Source organism: Halyomorpha halys, unplaced genomic scaffold (genome assembly GCF_000696795.3).
Source record: "Halyomorpha halys isolate HHAL.00 unplaced genomic scaffold, Hhal_1.1 Scaffold1322.1, whole genome shotgun sequence".
NCBI lineage: Eukaryota > Metazoa > Arthropoda > Insecta > Hemiptera > Pentatomidae > Halyomorpha > Halyomorpha halys.
This window is the reverse complement of record NW_027110374.1, coordinates 137,235-154,503: the sequence shown is the minus strand read 5'-3', so window position 1 is coordinate 154,503 and position 17,269 is coordinate 137,235. Positions and strand designations below refer to the sequence as shown.

Below are 17,269 nucleotides of genomic sequence, written 5' to 3'. Positions count from 1 at the left end.
GTCAAATTAATTAGAAAATATGGGTCATTTAAAAATTCTTTTGATGTTAATATAAATAAAATGTAGGGAACGAACTTTTTTTTTTTAACGGGTCTTTAATAATAAAGTAAATGGTTCATTTTGGGTATTTATGTATCCATTTAGTTTTACCTTCAACAATGCTCGGATTTCCTCGACCTTTGTTGTTTTATTCTAAAGTTTCTCTTCATTTTCTCAGAAACTCCTTCTGTTTATTTTGTTAGGAATGAGGGAAATTCATTCATTGTGAAGTGTAGCATTGAGAAAAAAAACCTTCTCTCTCTCTCTCTCCTCTTAAATTTAAGGTTTTACGATTCAAGATAAAAAATAAAAATTGGGAGGGGAGGGTACCACAACGTGAAGATGGCAGCACTCGTAAATAAAAGTGAATTTCATTGTTCATTTGTTGACAGTTATCCACCACAGTTTCAGCCATTTTGGACGCGCAGTATTTAAGTAACAGTTGTTTGAGTGAGTTGATGCAAATGTTTTTTTGAAAATGGACAAAATCGAGTATCGAGCTGGCATTAAATATTTGTTTTGAAAGGCAATACCCCTACGTAAATCAGAGATGAGTTGGATTCTGTGTGTGGGGACTCTGCCGCATCATTCACCAAAACTAAATTTAAACGTGGCCGTAAGAGCTTGTGAGACGATGAACGTTCGGGACGTCCAAAAACTGGACCTACCGGCGAAAACATCGCCAAAGTTCACCAAATTCGTGCTAGACGACCGCCGAATAAAAGTGAGAGAGAGAGCAGGGGTTATGAACATATCAAAAGAACGTGTTTCTTACATATTAAATCAATATTTAGATATAAGAAAGCTGGCCGCACGTTAGGTGCCGCGTTTGATCACGTCAGACCAAAAATGTGTTAGAATCAACATTTCTAACGCTCTATTGGCGTAGTTTAGGCACAATAAATCCGAGTTTTGACGCTGATTAATTACTGTAGATGAAATTTGGATATACCAGTATAGGCCCGAAACAAAAATACAGTCCAAACAGTGGACTGCAAAGGGGAAACCGGCGCCAAAAAAAGTAAAAACTGTTTTCTCGGATGGGAAAGTTATGACGACTGTTTTTTTGGGATAGTCATGAAGTTATTTTAATCGACTATCTTCAAAAAAGAAAAACCATTACAGAAGCATACTACGTATCATTACTTGACAAGCTGAAGGCAGAACTTGCGGAAAAACGGCTACATTTGCAGGAAAACAAATTCCTGTTTCATCTAGACAACGCACCGTCTCACACCTCAGCGGTTGCCATGGCGAAAATCCATGTATTACGGTTTGAACTGCTTGGCCACCCGCCTCACTCACCAGGACTAGACCCAAGCGACTTCTTTTTGTTCCCTCATCTAATTATAATACTAATAATTGCGCTCGGAGGACAGAGATTTTCGTCAAGTAAGAGGCAATCACGTGAACAATTATTTTACAGAGAAAAACGCCGAGAACTTATTCGACGAGTTAATAGGAGCATTGCTGGAAGAAGTATGTAGAGTTTCAAGGAGTCTATGTGGAAAAATTCAGAAAAAATGTCTTCTATTTTTATTTGGTCGGAAACTTGTCAGACCACCCTCGTATGCCTGTCTGCTGCCTATTTTTCTTCTACACTGCTTTCTCATTTTATTTTAATTTAAATGCTGCATGACTTTCATACTCGAGATGTGACAATATCATTTTCTGTTCTGTAGGTATTATGTAATGATTGTTAAACGCCATATCTCTTAATGATAAAAAAAAAAAAAAATTAAAATCTGTATTGCTACAACCTGGTCTGGGGTTCACTACTTTGTAAGGAAGTATTGTTTCTACGAAAACGGTTGTGATTTGGTCAGAATTACGCTTTACCGCCAGATTTTTTTAATTAAGGGTACCCAATTTATGAAGCTGGGTGGACCCCAGGAGGGCTCAATAACCCACAAGGTTGACTCACGGACACAGTACAAAAAAAAATTCTGCCCAGCCGGATTCGAACCCGGGTCCTTGGAGTTAGGAGCATCATGCCTTACCACAGTGCCACCACGCTCCCAAAATCACTTAATGTTATAGCTAATAATATAATTTAATTGACGACAATTGTGCAATAATTTACAGCTTTTTTGAAAGATAATTTGCTAAACATGTATTCATTATTTAATACTACGTTTGATTTTGCCATGTGGAAAAGAAAAATGTATACAACAGTATAAAATTATTTACATGATCTGAAATCTGAAAACTTTATACCCTATTGAATGTAAAAATAATAAAATAATATATATCATCGGTTTGATTTTAATTGTAATTTTGACCGCATTGCTTCCTCACATACTGGGAACCCAGCAAACAAACGTACCTTAAAATGCCCAATGCCTATGAAAGGATAGCTGCATTATTATTTAGTTTAGATTAAAATAGTAAAAGTAGTATCAAGTTATTATATTTATCTTAATATCACTTTAAATTAAAACTTTGTTATATTAACGTTGAAGAAAAATAAGATATATTAATCAACTGTTTTTTCACTTCACTCTACGCCATTGGTGGTAGCCGTTAAATGTTTATATTGCGAGCGGTGTGCCATTGGGTCGGAATTGGATGTTCGGTTTCTATTTTATATTTTTTTCCTCTCTTGTACTTTTTTTATTTCTTTATATTGTCCCTGCCGTTCTGTGTCCTATTTATATATACTCTGTAACCTGATTTCTGGGAAGAGTTCAACCCGTTTTCTCTTTGTCCTTCTTTGTTCTCGATTCTTTGGAACTTGGACAACTTGGTAACTTTGTTATAAATTTTGAAGGCAAGTTTCTGTAATGCCGTTTTCTCGGATTTAAAAAAAAAAAAATTAAATAGTACTTAGGAACATATAAAATTTCAAAGGTATAAAATATATATTTTTCATAAATGTTCTCTGCTAAACTTCCTTATATTTGTATTTAAACTGTTTTTGATGCACAATTTATCAAATAAAATATTCATATTAAATGAATTATTATAATAAAATAATTCACAATTTATTTTTAGTTGTTATTAATACCATTATGATAGTTCAGAAGCTAACATTTATTTAATATCATTAAAATTTTCTAATTATTCAATATACAACTAACATTCTAATTCATCCCCTGACTATTAACAGGTATTTATATTTTAAGTGAACCTTTCTTATTTATTCTAAAGTGTGGAAGTGCTTCATTTCTCTGGATTGCTATCAGATGTAAAAAAATACATATTTTTCTCAATTGTTGTATTCCTTGCATGAAAATGTATTTACCTAAAATTGTTTGAAATTTTTTTGAAAATTGTTATGTATTGTAATTTGTTTATTGAAAATTGTCAAATTTGTTGTTTGAAAATGTTTTTAAATATTTTACTAAATTGTTGTATTCCTTCTATGAAAATGTGTTTATTCGTTAAGCGCATCTTAAGTACGAATTTTTATTACAGTAAGAAACTAAAATTTTATTGTTTGAAATGTTTACCTTTAAGTGAAGTGAAACCTGTATGATGCACGCAAGGCACCATATTTTTTTACCTTTTCGGAAAAAACTGTGACTGAATTTATTATTTAATATATTTAAAAATATGTCGAAATAATTTATGACGATGTGTATCACTACAAAAAAATTATTTCCTATTCATAAAATTAACAATAAAAAAATAATATTTATACTTTATAACAGTAATTTATAACAATAATCCTTCCAAGTATAAAGTTGTGGAACGAAGCCACTGAGGAAAATGCAAAGGAAAAGCGGAAGCTACTGCCTCTGGTATGCTTTGTCCTGAAAAATTCATTTTCTCATTTGGAATTTTTTGGGAAAAATAACATCCAGATCTGAGGTACTCTGTCAGTTAAAAAAGGTTTCGAGGAAACTTGCTATGAGGTGCAGTAATTCGATACCTGAGAGATGATATACTATTTCAATCCGTCTGATGACTTTAAACTGTTGAAACTGTCACAATATATATTTCCTAAACGATGTTATAGGCGAGTTTATTTATATCGTTTGGAGCAATATGAATAATTTGATAATTCATATTGCTCCATAACTAGAAGTTATGGAGCAATATGAATAATTTCCAGTCAAGGTGTTATGTATTCACATTTTTTTTTCTTTTTTTTATCAATATAAGTTTTTTATTTTCATTCTTTATCAATAATTTTTTATTCATATATTTTTTTGTGTTTCGTGAATAAATTCTAAAACATATAAAATAATTTATAATAATTAATAATCAGCATTAGGCAGCTAAGATAGAATAAAAAATTGATAATACCACGACTTTCATAAATGGTTTGGGGAAAAAGTCCAGTATAAAAATTATTTTATCTATATCAATTATCTATCTATATCTTCGCTAATATTGGTGAAGATAATTTAACTATCAAGGACGAGGCAATATTGAATTAACACTTATTATGTCTTGGAGATGTATGATTTTCGGAGACCAGCACAACAGCAAATTTCCAGGCAACAAGAGTATAACAAAAGCGACTTGGAAATACTAAATTATATACACACCTACATGTATAGTTTCAACAAAATGAATTACCTATTACTTGGGTGATTGTGTTTTTTAAAAAATAAATAATTGTTATTATCACAAATATTTTTTTAGATTATTAGCATGTTCTGAACAAAGATTTAGTTTCTGGAGTATATTTATTGCAATACTTTATTATTTTGTTAACAATACATTTTTGAACTATAATGATCTGTTTTCAAGTTAATTTTGATTTAAAAAGTGATTGATTTATTACTTTGACTTTTGTCGCAATAAATTATGTTTACAGGATATCGTGGGACGATTGGTATCTGTTGTAATCATGTAACATGAAATAGAATCGAAAACACCACTGATTTCTATCAAAATGTGATTACATAACATTGTTTAAATTATATAATATGCTGTCACGTGGTAAAGAAATTCGATTAGGTAAGTTTGATTGTTCAATTGAAAAAGTGAAACCTAATTCGGTAGTAATTAATTTCTAGGTAATATAATATTCTATTATTTTGGAAATATAAACATTATGTTTCCAAGTTAGTATGTGAGTTGGTGAGAAATATGAGAATAGTTTCGCTAACCTTCTTATTTCTCTTATTTCATTTCTTTGACATAATAGATTTAGATACAAATTGATTAAGATAAAATATTGATAAAAACCTTAAAAGGATTTTTCTATTCTTATATAATTTATAAACAATTTCCCTCCTAATATATTAAACATAGGTTACAATAATTTTTTTAATAATCATTCCCTTATGGAAGTGTATCTTTTATTTGTATTTTTACTAGTAATGTTAAATTTTGGAATATGTGCGTTAAAAAAAATAGTTCTCTTAACGTTTTTTAATCTATAGACTTGTTGACGATTAAGGTAAGACTTTCTTTATTCCTCACATTCGCATGTCTCTCAGAAGTAGTACATTTAATTAACTCTAAAAAACATCAGTCTTTTAGACTACTTGTATCCATACAATTTTAATGCCACTTCTAGCTCACAGTAATAGTTAGACCCAGTGGGGTGCGAAAGGTCAAGCTGGACAACATATTTTAGCGCTGTTTTTTCTATGTTTTTGATACTGCTGATTTCAAATTAAAAGATTTTTAAATATCAGGAACCAATGTTGTGTATTTATGGACTTAACTTTTTCGCATAAGTAAACAAAAATAGAGGATGAAATTTGAACACTTGCACTTACACTGATCACCAACATTCCTATTACACTGAGTTAAGTATAGATATGTCTAAGAACACATGTTTATGGATTTGTAAACGAATGTATTGGATGGAATTTGGTAAAATTGATACTATACCCAAATTAACATTAATCCCCTATCTTTACCTCAATTTTGAGTCAAATCAAACCTTTTAATGAGAACTGTATATATTTACGGTATATACTTATCTGCTTATATTTAATACCCAATTTGTTCATAAAATTACTTCTGAGGCTGCTATTAGTCCAAGATTTTATTAGAGAAGGCGGTAGAATATTTTTTTTCATTGCCAGTATTTATCTCAATTCCTACTGTGTGGAAACAAATTTTTGGAAAAAGACAATTATACATTTTTTCAAGAACAAAATAAAGTTCTTTTGGCCAAACATTTCCCTTTTTGTTGCCTAATAAAGAATTTTCTTATGCTGAACTTTAATTAAAATTCCAACTATCAATTTTCGACTGTCTTATCCTATCAGGAGATTATTTCTCCTTGTTTACTTCTGTTCGTAAAATGCCCAAGTGATGTATTAATTATAACATTCGTGCCGTACGAAGAAGATATGAACTATAAATAAAAAAAATGCCATATGGGTTAACCGTTGCTATTTTAATTAAGATAATAAAATAAATTAATTGAATTAAATATTCCATACTGTGGTGTTATTATCCACTAACACTTATGGATGATACATACTGTAGTAAAATTATTCAAGTATGTTGTACCATCGGACCAAAATAACACATTTAGGACAAAATAACAAACATATAATTATTAAAAAACGGTTCCTAGTTTTGATGAGAATTAAAATCGTGATGATTTAAGTAATTTTTTACTGAAACTGCTCCACTTGCTATTATTAAATTTTTTCAAGGTCAGATAAGACGAGCTGTTATCATGCGATATTAGGGGCAGATAAGGGAGGCTATGTATGTGTATAAAGTATATCGATATCACCTAAATTCATATTTTCACTAACCAAATAGGAAGAGTGTTATTGATAATAATCTTATGAGAAGGAGGTTGGATTTTTAAACAATTCAACTCAAACATTTTGTTTGTTTGTTTGTTATTATATCTTATGAGACAAATTTGTAATTTTTTTTATTTATTCTAGTAATTATTTCTTTACTGTCACAGTCATGTATTTATTTTGATAGTTAATGTATTATTTCTAGAATAAATATTATGTATAAGTAAAAGTTTTGAAGTTTATAGAGAATAAAGTAGGATATTTTCCTGAGCGCATATTTTCCAGGAAAATAACAGAGGAAACCTGGATAAGAGATAAAAGAGGGCATCATGGAAAAGAGATATTTCGAGAAGGCTTTGGGTTCCTCCTCCCGGGATATGTGCGCCCTTAAGCTGCCCTATCTCGAGCGTTTACTCACCTTCAACGGCCCACTATAGTTACAGGGCTTTCTGCCTACCAGATTGTGGCCGTCCAATTTATTACGGATCATTATCCTACCAAATCCTAATGTTAAGGGACTAATCTTATAATTTAGAACAAGATTAGGAGGACAAGGAGTTAAGGATTCCTAACGTCTTTGAGCATTTATCTTGTGCCTACAATGAGAATTCCGACGAGCTAGGTCTCCAAAATCCTAGAAATTATCATAATGAGCAAATGAGAAGCACAAATAGTAGCGTCTCGGACCATATCCCTTCCAATCTTGGACTAAAGATGGACACTCGCTATGACTCCAAATGGAACAATGGAAAGATTAAGTGGACTGACTGAAATTCTTGGGCTGAAGACGATTTCAAGGACCTCACTGACGATCTTTCAAACCCATCACTTTCAATAAAAGTAGAGTTTTCAATTTTTAAATTTAAAAATGAAAATTTATTCAGAATTGAATAAAAATGTTTCTTCTAATATGAGTTGATATATGTTGAGCAAATAATTTAAGGCAAGACAGAATAAAAATAATTAATGATTAGTTTTGGCCTAATCTCAACAACTCAAAATCTTTTTAAATTTGTAAATTAATATATACTACTTAACTAGCTGTGTAAATAGTAAATTATATTTAAATTACATGTAATTAATTTTTAAGCTATTTCTTTTTTTAAGAACAACAGAACTGGATAATAGGTGTAAAAAGACCAAAACGTTAAGCGTTTTCTCTTCCTGGGAATGAAAAAAGAACTAAGTACTCTTCAACAATTAATTGAAAACATATAACCTGTAATTTATAATTAAAGTATACCTACATGATATACACTGTCTAAAAATACTTCAATGTACTCATAAGAATTAATGTAATATGAATAGTGCCTCTACAACTATAAGAAAATTGAATAATGTAATATCTCCTCCTCAAATAAATTTTGGAAATTTCAATTATATTAAATATTATAGAATTATAACCTTTAATATAGAAAACGTTAATTTCCTTTAATTAATATTTATATTTTAACATACTTAAATTTTGTAAGTAAAAACATTTAAGTTAATCAATCCATATTTTAATTATTATTCATATTTTTAGCAAAATGCCCTGTAAAAAATATTGTAAAGTTATTTAATAAAAAATCTATATGTTATTCATATCAATATTTTTGTAACTTAATAAATTTAATTTACTAAGTTTACTAAATTTACTGACAAACAATTTTTTTGCATCATTTAATAAGTTTTTGTTATACTTAATCATTTTTTTTTAAATTATGATAGTTGTAATTTATTCAATAATATTTTGTTTATTTTTTTCCTTTATTAGGTATATGTGATATATATATATAAATTAAGAAATATTATAAATTAATTAATAATACTAAAGAATAATCTAAATGCTGTGTGATTCGTCGTCCCACTCTATTAGTTTTCCTCATTCACGCACGGTTCGCTGGAGTGATTGGATTTTGCCCTGATGCGGTGGAGTTCAGTGCCGATGGATTCCTAGCTCCACTGCGTCACTCTAAAATATATATAGGTGAAACACACGGTTGTTCCATTCGGCGCGTTGCAGTTGAAGTGGACTGGTGACTTTAATAAAAACAAGATTTCCTAGAATAAACTATGTGAATATGGACGAATACCTGTGTAATGAAACAAAATATTGAAGCGGTATGAACAAGAACTGACGTGGAAACTCGTGCAAAGAGAATTTCCAATATTCATCGTAGTCGAATGATATAAAGGAGATCAAAAGATCAGTTGATAGAAGAAATTGAAGTATGAATAGCGACAGAGATCTGAGGATACAAGATGAGGAGTATTGGAATAGTATTCGTTGTGGAAAATGAATCGTGTTGTGAAGTCTATTTCCCTTTATGCAATAGGATCAATACGCTGATATGGAGGATACAGTTAATTCTAATAGAGTTGACAATTTTGTGTTGTGGTGGTGAGCAATTGTAATATGCTACCATTGTCTTGTATTACAAATTGTATCATTTAAATAAATAAGAAATAAGTAATATATATAATTTTAGAACATTTACAAACCATTTTACTATGCAAGATAAAACCCCATTCCGAAGTTTGGCATTTGTATTTCATTAACACACTACCATTTGCAAAAAAAAAAGCAATATCATTTTTCATTAGATAATGGGGAAAGGAAATATTAAATATATAAAAGTTATTATTTTTTTTTACGTCTAGAGAGGGCTCCAAAAGTAGTGTAAGCCAGAAAATGGCCAACATATGCTACGTATTTTACAATATGTTGAAATCGTCCCAATACGCCTACGTACTAAGAACAGAGAGCAGCAAAAATAGTTTAAATCATGATTTCAAAATTGTCAATAGTTTAAAAACGTTTAACTTATTTTGGCATATTTCTGTCTTATACTATGTCACCGCCCTTCCTAGATATCATTTACTGGTATGAAATTAATTAATTATTTATTTTATTCAAGTAAAAATAAATCAATATAAGTAATCTTCTTATCGTTTTTCTTTTAAATATTTGTCTATATTCTCATTTTAGAATCAATAACGTTTCCTTTAGATATGAAGGATATTAATAATATTATGTATTAAAAAGTTTAGAGATCCTGTTCTATGAATCGTTCGTTTAAATTGGTATTTTTTTAAAAGGAATATACCAATAGTGTAGGTTTTCTTGACCTAAATTTCTTTCAAATTGTTTTCGCAATCTTCTATATTCAATACCTTGCTCGTCCCCTCGTCGTGCCAAAGTTTCTTCTCCTGTAGGTCTTCCTTTTTTCCTTCTTCTTTCCTCTTCCCATTCCATGGTTGTCTTTGGTTACCGTTCCGCAGATATTCTTTTAACGTGCCCGAACCGGCATAATCTTCGTTGTTCTCTCATTAAAAGTATGTTATTCTCGACCTCCAACAGTTCTATTCTTTCACGTCCGGGTTTCTCGCCGCTCTTGTTCGACAATCCATATTCTTGTTTAATATCCTTTCCAGGAGTCTGGAATTAATTACTCATGTTTCCGGAGCATATTTCGTTATAAACTAAAAAAAATACTTGTGTATTATTCTCACTGGTTTGAATTTAACATTGCTATCGATTCTATCAAACAGTTATCAGTTACAATTCCCCATAACAAATAATTTTATCGTGGTTATACAGGACCTTAATCAATTTCTAAGATCCTAAATTAGTTATATTTATTTTTTTTAATTTAACAGTGACCTCTTTTTTAATTAGTATTGCAATCAAATGTATATATATATTTTTAATTTGTTTCATCAATGAATCGTCAATATTTTCTGTAGCAATAGTAATGTTTGAAATTCTCATGAATTGGTTCGTATTTGACTATATCATGTGTTAGACTGTTAGGTCTGTATTATTTCACTCACGACTGGTGGGCACATCTGGCAAGCGGAACCTCTGAGAATGTTCTCCGTGTAATTCAATAATATCAAATCCGAAGATAGCTTTTCTATTCTATATAATTACAAAACCACTTTGTTATGTCCTTAACTTAAAAAAAATTCAAAATTTAAGTTATTTAGACTATATTTATATTTTAGATTAGGTCGTATGAAATCCACCTGGTACAGATACATCCCTCCCTCTTAATATTTCGACCCACCATTCACTGATTTAATATAGTTTCTTATTCTCTTCCAAACACTATCCAAGTTTACTAAAAAACTTTTTTTTTTTTTACTGATGCGTCCAGTCTCTAATGTGACATCATTCATCTAGAGCGGGCTGCCATCTTTTTTGCTACCTAAAATACCGCCGTAGGCTCAAATCCAGACGAAGGGAACAGTCATCCCTCTATTTTTTATTTTCCCCAATTTTTGTGTGCTTTAACAGATTTTGATTTTGCGTAATGCACTGGCGTGGCCATGGGAAATATAATAATTTCCTGTCTGGAAGCGTCAACATATATAATATCAAAAACCTTAGACATATCTAATAGCTTTAGGAAAGAGGTTCACATTCCTCATAAATAAGTCTTTAAATATCTGAACATCGATCCATACAATAGACCCGTTTTTCCTGCAGCGTGGGATTTTCTGATCCGAGATTGGGTCCAATACTACACTGAAATGTATATATTATCCATATTAGAATTTATTACTTATATACAATGAATCTATTAACAATTTTTTTTTCACAGGTAACTCTTGGCAAGCTGACTTCAAGTTCTACCAGGATGCGATGTGTACTTCCCCCACGCTGACCGCTTCGGCAGAGGGCACTCTCACCGAAGTATCCCGCCGAAGGATACCCGGAGCTATAGATTTTGACTTCAGGGTGCTCCGAGCCTTCCTCACACTTCACGACGAAGGGCTCGTCAAAAGCCTGTCCCAGGATACGACTTGCGGGCCTCCAGGAATTTGGCAGGTCAGTTCTAAATCCTAAATTAGAGGCAGAAACTACAAAATCATGAACAATTAATTATACCAAAATATATCGGGTTGGTACTGATGCAGCATTGTTAATAATATATTACCGACAATAAATATCAAAGTTTTGAATCAATTTATTATATTTTGTTTTTGAGTTATTTTTAAAATGAAGTGAAGTTTATTTCTATTTTTACTTCAATTTGTTTTAAAAGGTTTTTGTTAGAACCCCCCTATATATTTTCGTATCTTTTGCATGAGCAAGTATATCTAAATATATATGCATCTACTTTCTGATCAACTCTTCTAATGTTTCCATTATGAAATATCTGTTGTTAAATTTTATAAAAACATCTATTATATTCTCTTTTGTTACCACTAGCTAACAAAATTTTCTATTCTATTCTCTTTTGTTTACTCCTTTATTTTGCTGCTCCACAAGCTTGTGAAATTCTAATATTAAAATTTTTATGATTATTTTTATTACAATATCATAGATGTAGCCTTTACTACATCAAAGACCATTTCCTATCCCTTTATTCTCATCTCGTTTACCTGTTCTTTAACGGCTTTATGGTTTTCAACTATATTTAATGGAGATGCTAAACGAATGAGATTGATGCCTTGTTTTCTCAGTGCTTTATTTCGATTCATTTACTTTCACAGATCTTCCTTAGTTATTTTACATGAATATCCTTTTTTTCGAATTATTGATATGAATCTCTCTTGCTTTATTCCTTGAATGAAAAATGGAATCTCATCATCCGTTATAAATTATTAATCTCTTGAAATTTAAATTAATAGTATAATAAAAACTCTCGCTACCGCCGACTAGAGTTAAACATTCCCTTTATAAAAACTGCTTCATCTGATTGAGTCTGGTTTAAGAAGTTTTATTTGGATTTTCCTTTCTTCATCGTCAGACTTACACTCATATCGTATTTACAACCTTATATTATACAATCTACTTCTTGACTTGTAACCTAGAATCTTTTTTTTTACTATATACACATATTTTATTTTTACACATATATTTCCATATTTCTAGTGACATTAGTTCTAAAATGTACAAAATCTTCTTCTTTTAAATTTTCATTTTTTTTTTGTGATTTAAATGCGTAATTCTTATATCAGTTACGCCCGGTCTTCAAAAAATATTAACTTCTTTTTAGAACTTTTTTTTTAAGCTTTTATCTTTTATAGGTAGTTAGAACTAATTTTTTTTTTAAGTAATTAAATTATAGAGAAAAGGAAATATTTCTGTGTCATTATTTAATTATAGTACATTTTTTTATGATTAATATTTCACCTTTTCAGAAATATACATTCGTTGAACCTATGAGCTGTTCTCTTTTTCACTTCCTACCAGACCCATATGGCTGATAGAAATACCAGTCAATATTCCTCATCCTCTGCAAACAACAGCTTCTTCCTATAGGCCGCCAACAAGCCGTCTACCCCAAACCAGTGCCACTTGGAACATTTCCCTACCCTCCCTTTCCAGAGACACAAATCCCAAGATTCCAAGTTGGCACAGATCTCCCAATAAAGTTTCGGCATCGAGCAATCGCACTAATAGGTTTCATGAAACCAATTTCGCTACTCACGAGATAGGGAAGGGAGTTGTTTCTAATTATCTACAACACAGTCATGACTAATATTAAGTATAGCGTTACATGATAAGGTTATTTTTTTATCCTTTATCGACCTTCATAATATAATTTTAGCATTATGTTCCAAAAAAAGTTCTATTGAACGTTTATCAGAGGGTTGCTATATTGCTATTGATTGATATTGCTATATCAACTATAAACTTGCAAGGACATCTTTAATAAATTGGACGTTTCGAACTTAAACTGTCACATTTTCAAAACGCAATAATATATAATTCACAATCAAAAAACTATCCTATATATAAAATAGTTTTAAATAAGAACTGATATATACGTGATATTAAACTTTATATGATTTTTATTATATGAGGCATTCTTTCATTTTTTTGATTTAAAAAAATTACCAAATATTTATTAATTCTAAATACATATTTATTTAATTTTTTATTTTACATTTTTTGCTTCGTCAGAAAATCAAAACCGTTATTTCGTCCTGTACACAATTTTTTTTCTTTCATGTGATATTCACTTATACAAGGTTACGACTTCTATCACGTTATTGTCTGGTATTATTTCTTTTTTAAATCTTACTGTTGATTATTTTTTTAATTTGTTGTATATACAGTTTGGTTTAAGAGGAATGTACTTCCAGAACTTCTTTTCCGTGCACTCTAAACGTTAAAAGAATTTTTTTAATTTCAATTTCCGATGTATTTATTCAAGTTATTATTTGAATATATTGTTTTCACTCACTACTTTAATTTGAACAGTGTTGTTCTCATTTGTTTTCAGCTTGCATGTTTCAGTTTTAAAATAATATTAGTTTCTAAGTAAAATACAGGAAGAAGGTGAGTAATTGTGTAATTATTTCTTAGTCATCGTGTTAAAGAAAAAAAAGTGATATATAGCACCTACTTATAATATAGATTATATTTGCTCGTGATCCTTTCATTTCTTCATCAAGAAATTTGGCATGAACCTAAACAATAAGCCGACATACAATTTTAACAAATCTAAGGTTGTATGTTTGAGATTTTAAAATTTATCGAATTTAAATTGAAGTAATAATTTCTTTTAATTGTGATTGTCATGTTCATATTAAATAAAAACATACGTAATAAAATTTATAATGAGCTATAAACTGTTGATTTCCTATAAACCAATTTAAATTTATGAGAATTTTTTTTAACCAAAATCTGAGACAAACAGGTTCAGTACTTGGATGGTTTTCAAACAGAATGTCTCTATAGTATTCACACATTCTTAAAAAATGTCTTTACTTATAGCCTACAATGTAAATTTCTTGTGGCAGTGGGTAGCTCATTGGTAAGGCACTGTGCTACTAGTTCGAGTTCGAATCCAGCAGTGGCAAATAATTATTTTCCTTTAGAAGCCGTGAGTAAGACCTGTGGGTTCTAGAGCCCCCCTGAATCTCCCGAGGGTCTACCCAGCCTCATAAAATGTGTACCGTTACTTGGGTAAAAATCAGGCGTTCAAGAGTAATTCTGACCAAATTTAATGTAAACTTTATGTTTATATACGCCAAAGATGAACTATGAGTTTTAAAACCATTCCTTAGTCACTCCCAGCCACTATATAATTGAAATAAAAAATAAAAAATATTGGGAATCAACTGTAGGATCCTTAGTTAAGACATATATATTTAATTGTCAACTGAAAAATATTAGTCACTGTGGAGATAGTGGTGGAAGCTAAGTTAGTCGAATAGAGCTTTAGATGAGTCCATATTTTTTATACTTTCTAGTGCCTCTAAAAAGGCTCAAACAATATCTGTATCCGAAGCTCGTTTCTCTGCCGAAGCCAGATTTAGCGTGCCAGGCAATAAACTAGGGAAAGGTCCAGGCAGGGAAGTAATGTTGCCAGAAATCCCACCTGTTCTACTCCATATTTCACTCAATAAGCCTTAACCATTTCGTTCCACCTGAATTTTATCTTTATAAATCCTACAGAAAAAACATATTATCATCCTAACTTAATATTTAAAATTTTACTGTAGATAAAATCTTTTGTAAGGTTATATGATACTAATGTTTCTGCTTATCATAATAAAAAATATTTCTGAAAAATACCTAAGATGATTCGTCTTCCAAAAATTGTCAAATGAAATTTGTGTTGTCATATTGACAAATTTCTAGCTAGAAAATTTTGTAATAATTATAATTTATATAATTTAATATTGGGAAATGAAAATCCTCCTGGTCCTATCCATAGCTACCTCTCACTTAAGTTTTTCAACTTGTTTTGACTTTGAAAATTTGTTCCGAAAATGTGATACTTTTCCAAAATTCTATTTAATGAATCATAGAGACTTTAGATACCACTATAATATTTTTAATCGCACATCAGAAATACACAGTTAATGACTCACCATAAGAAAAATTACCGTATTTTATGATGTTCAGATATTCATATAATTTGAGAAAAATATCTGTGGTTATTATTCTCTCAATTCCTCATTTTTTATCGTATTCTCTACTTTTCCTTACCTGTACAAAAACTAATTTACTGGATACGTTAATTTTTAAATACGACTCATGCCGTGAACATCTAAACCGACGAATCATTTATTTTGAAATATATGTATTAATGTGGCCAAGAGAAACTGCATAGAAAGGATAATTTCTATGAAATTTAATTTGTAGTAAAGGAAACACAAAGGGGGCCATAGAAAGAACAAACCTATACTGACATACGTTTTTTTTTTATTTTATTTAAATTTAGACAAATAAAATCTAATTTAGGCTAATAGTTTTTTTTTTATTCTATATTAGTTTAATACATATCGAGAATATTTAAGAAAGCAAAACTATTTTATTTTTTAATATGATATTTTCTGACTATTTTTAATAGAAATTTTACCATTTGCATTAACAATATTTTTATGATTCGTCATGATAATTTTTAAAAATTTGAATTGTGGTTATTTATTTAACTAATTGTATAAATTTAGAAAGTCTTTCTCAACTTTTATATTTTTTTTAATTTTCATATGTTCAGCCTGACGATTTTTGTAGAATCTTTGTTTATATGCCCATTTATTTTTATAACGTGTGTTTAATAAAAGTTAAAAAAAAAAATTTGATATATCTTGAGCAAAAATCTTTTTTTAATAATTTTTATAAAACATTTTTTTTTCTATGTAAGTCGTATAATTGATCCTAGGGTTTGGTTAGCTTAGTACTGAAGCATCCTGTTACAAACCGACCTGATGAAATAACTACTTCGGTACTCGCTACCGGGATTGGCACTGCAAATAAGATGTCACCCTCCAGAAGAAATAGTAAGGACACGAAAGGGCTGTAGAGGAGCCCAATATGTTGCCTGTCCACGGAGCTATATCGCCTACATCCATCAGCTCTTTCTCCTCCTGAGGGTCTTATTGTCGTCCTCTTTGTGAAATATCTCCTCAGATAAGTCAGTCTGTCCAAGATGTCATCGTTTTCGTCGAATGGTTATAAACCGATCGCATAAGGAGTTGTTACTGTAGAGAAACATTTATATTTCTGGGCCTTTCAGTAAACGTCTAAAGAGAAAACTAATTTTAAAATTTATTATAGCTCGGGGAAAAAGAAACCTATTTCAAATTAGTGCAATACTTTCTTTTTATTGGATTAATCGGAAATGTATAGAGGTTATAAAGGGAGAGTGAAATACTTTATTCATCTATGCTGCTTAAATACATCAGGTTGCAATATCACACAGCATACTTATCAATCCATAATCGGACATATATAAATTATATATAATTACATAGTATAATAAGATATAAAGAAAACAAATTTTTTTCCCCACAGATTTCCTTTTACAATCAATTTCGGTCTATACACCAAATATAAATTATCCAATTCATTCATTTTTTTCTTTCCCATTTCTGCTCCTCCAATTTCACCACTTCATAATTTTTTAATTCACCCGATCAACAAATTCGCTCTCAGAATTCACCCTCCTAGATCCTCTTCATTGACCCGCTAAACAAATTCACTATTAGACGGCAATGTGAGATCAGACCATCATTTATAGTCACAGCAGTGGATCAGTTTACCCAAAACAAACAAATAGATACATTTTACGAGAATAAGACCAACACATAGATTCGAAAGAAAA

The 17,269-nt window shown here is 30.3% G+C and overlaps 1 protein-coding gene across 1 annotated transcript in view; it reads left to right on the top strand.

The window, feature by feature from the left end:
- LOC106689292 (protein APCDD1) overlaps positions 1–17,269 on the top strand; it is a 66,178-nt gene that overhangs the window by 18,270 nt on the left and 30,639 nt on the right. Inside the window, exon 2 of the mRNA XM_014434188.2 lies at positions 11,303–11,529. Within this exon, the coding sequence (XP_014289674.1) occupies positions 11,303–11,529 (227 nt within the window). The remainder of the gene's footprint in view (positions 1–11,302; positions 11,530–17,269) is intronic.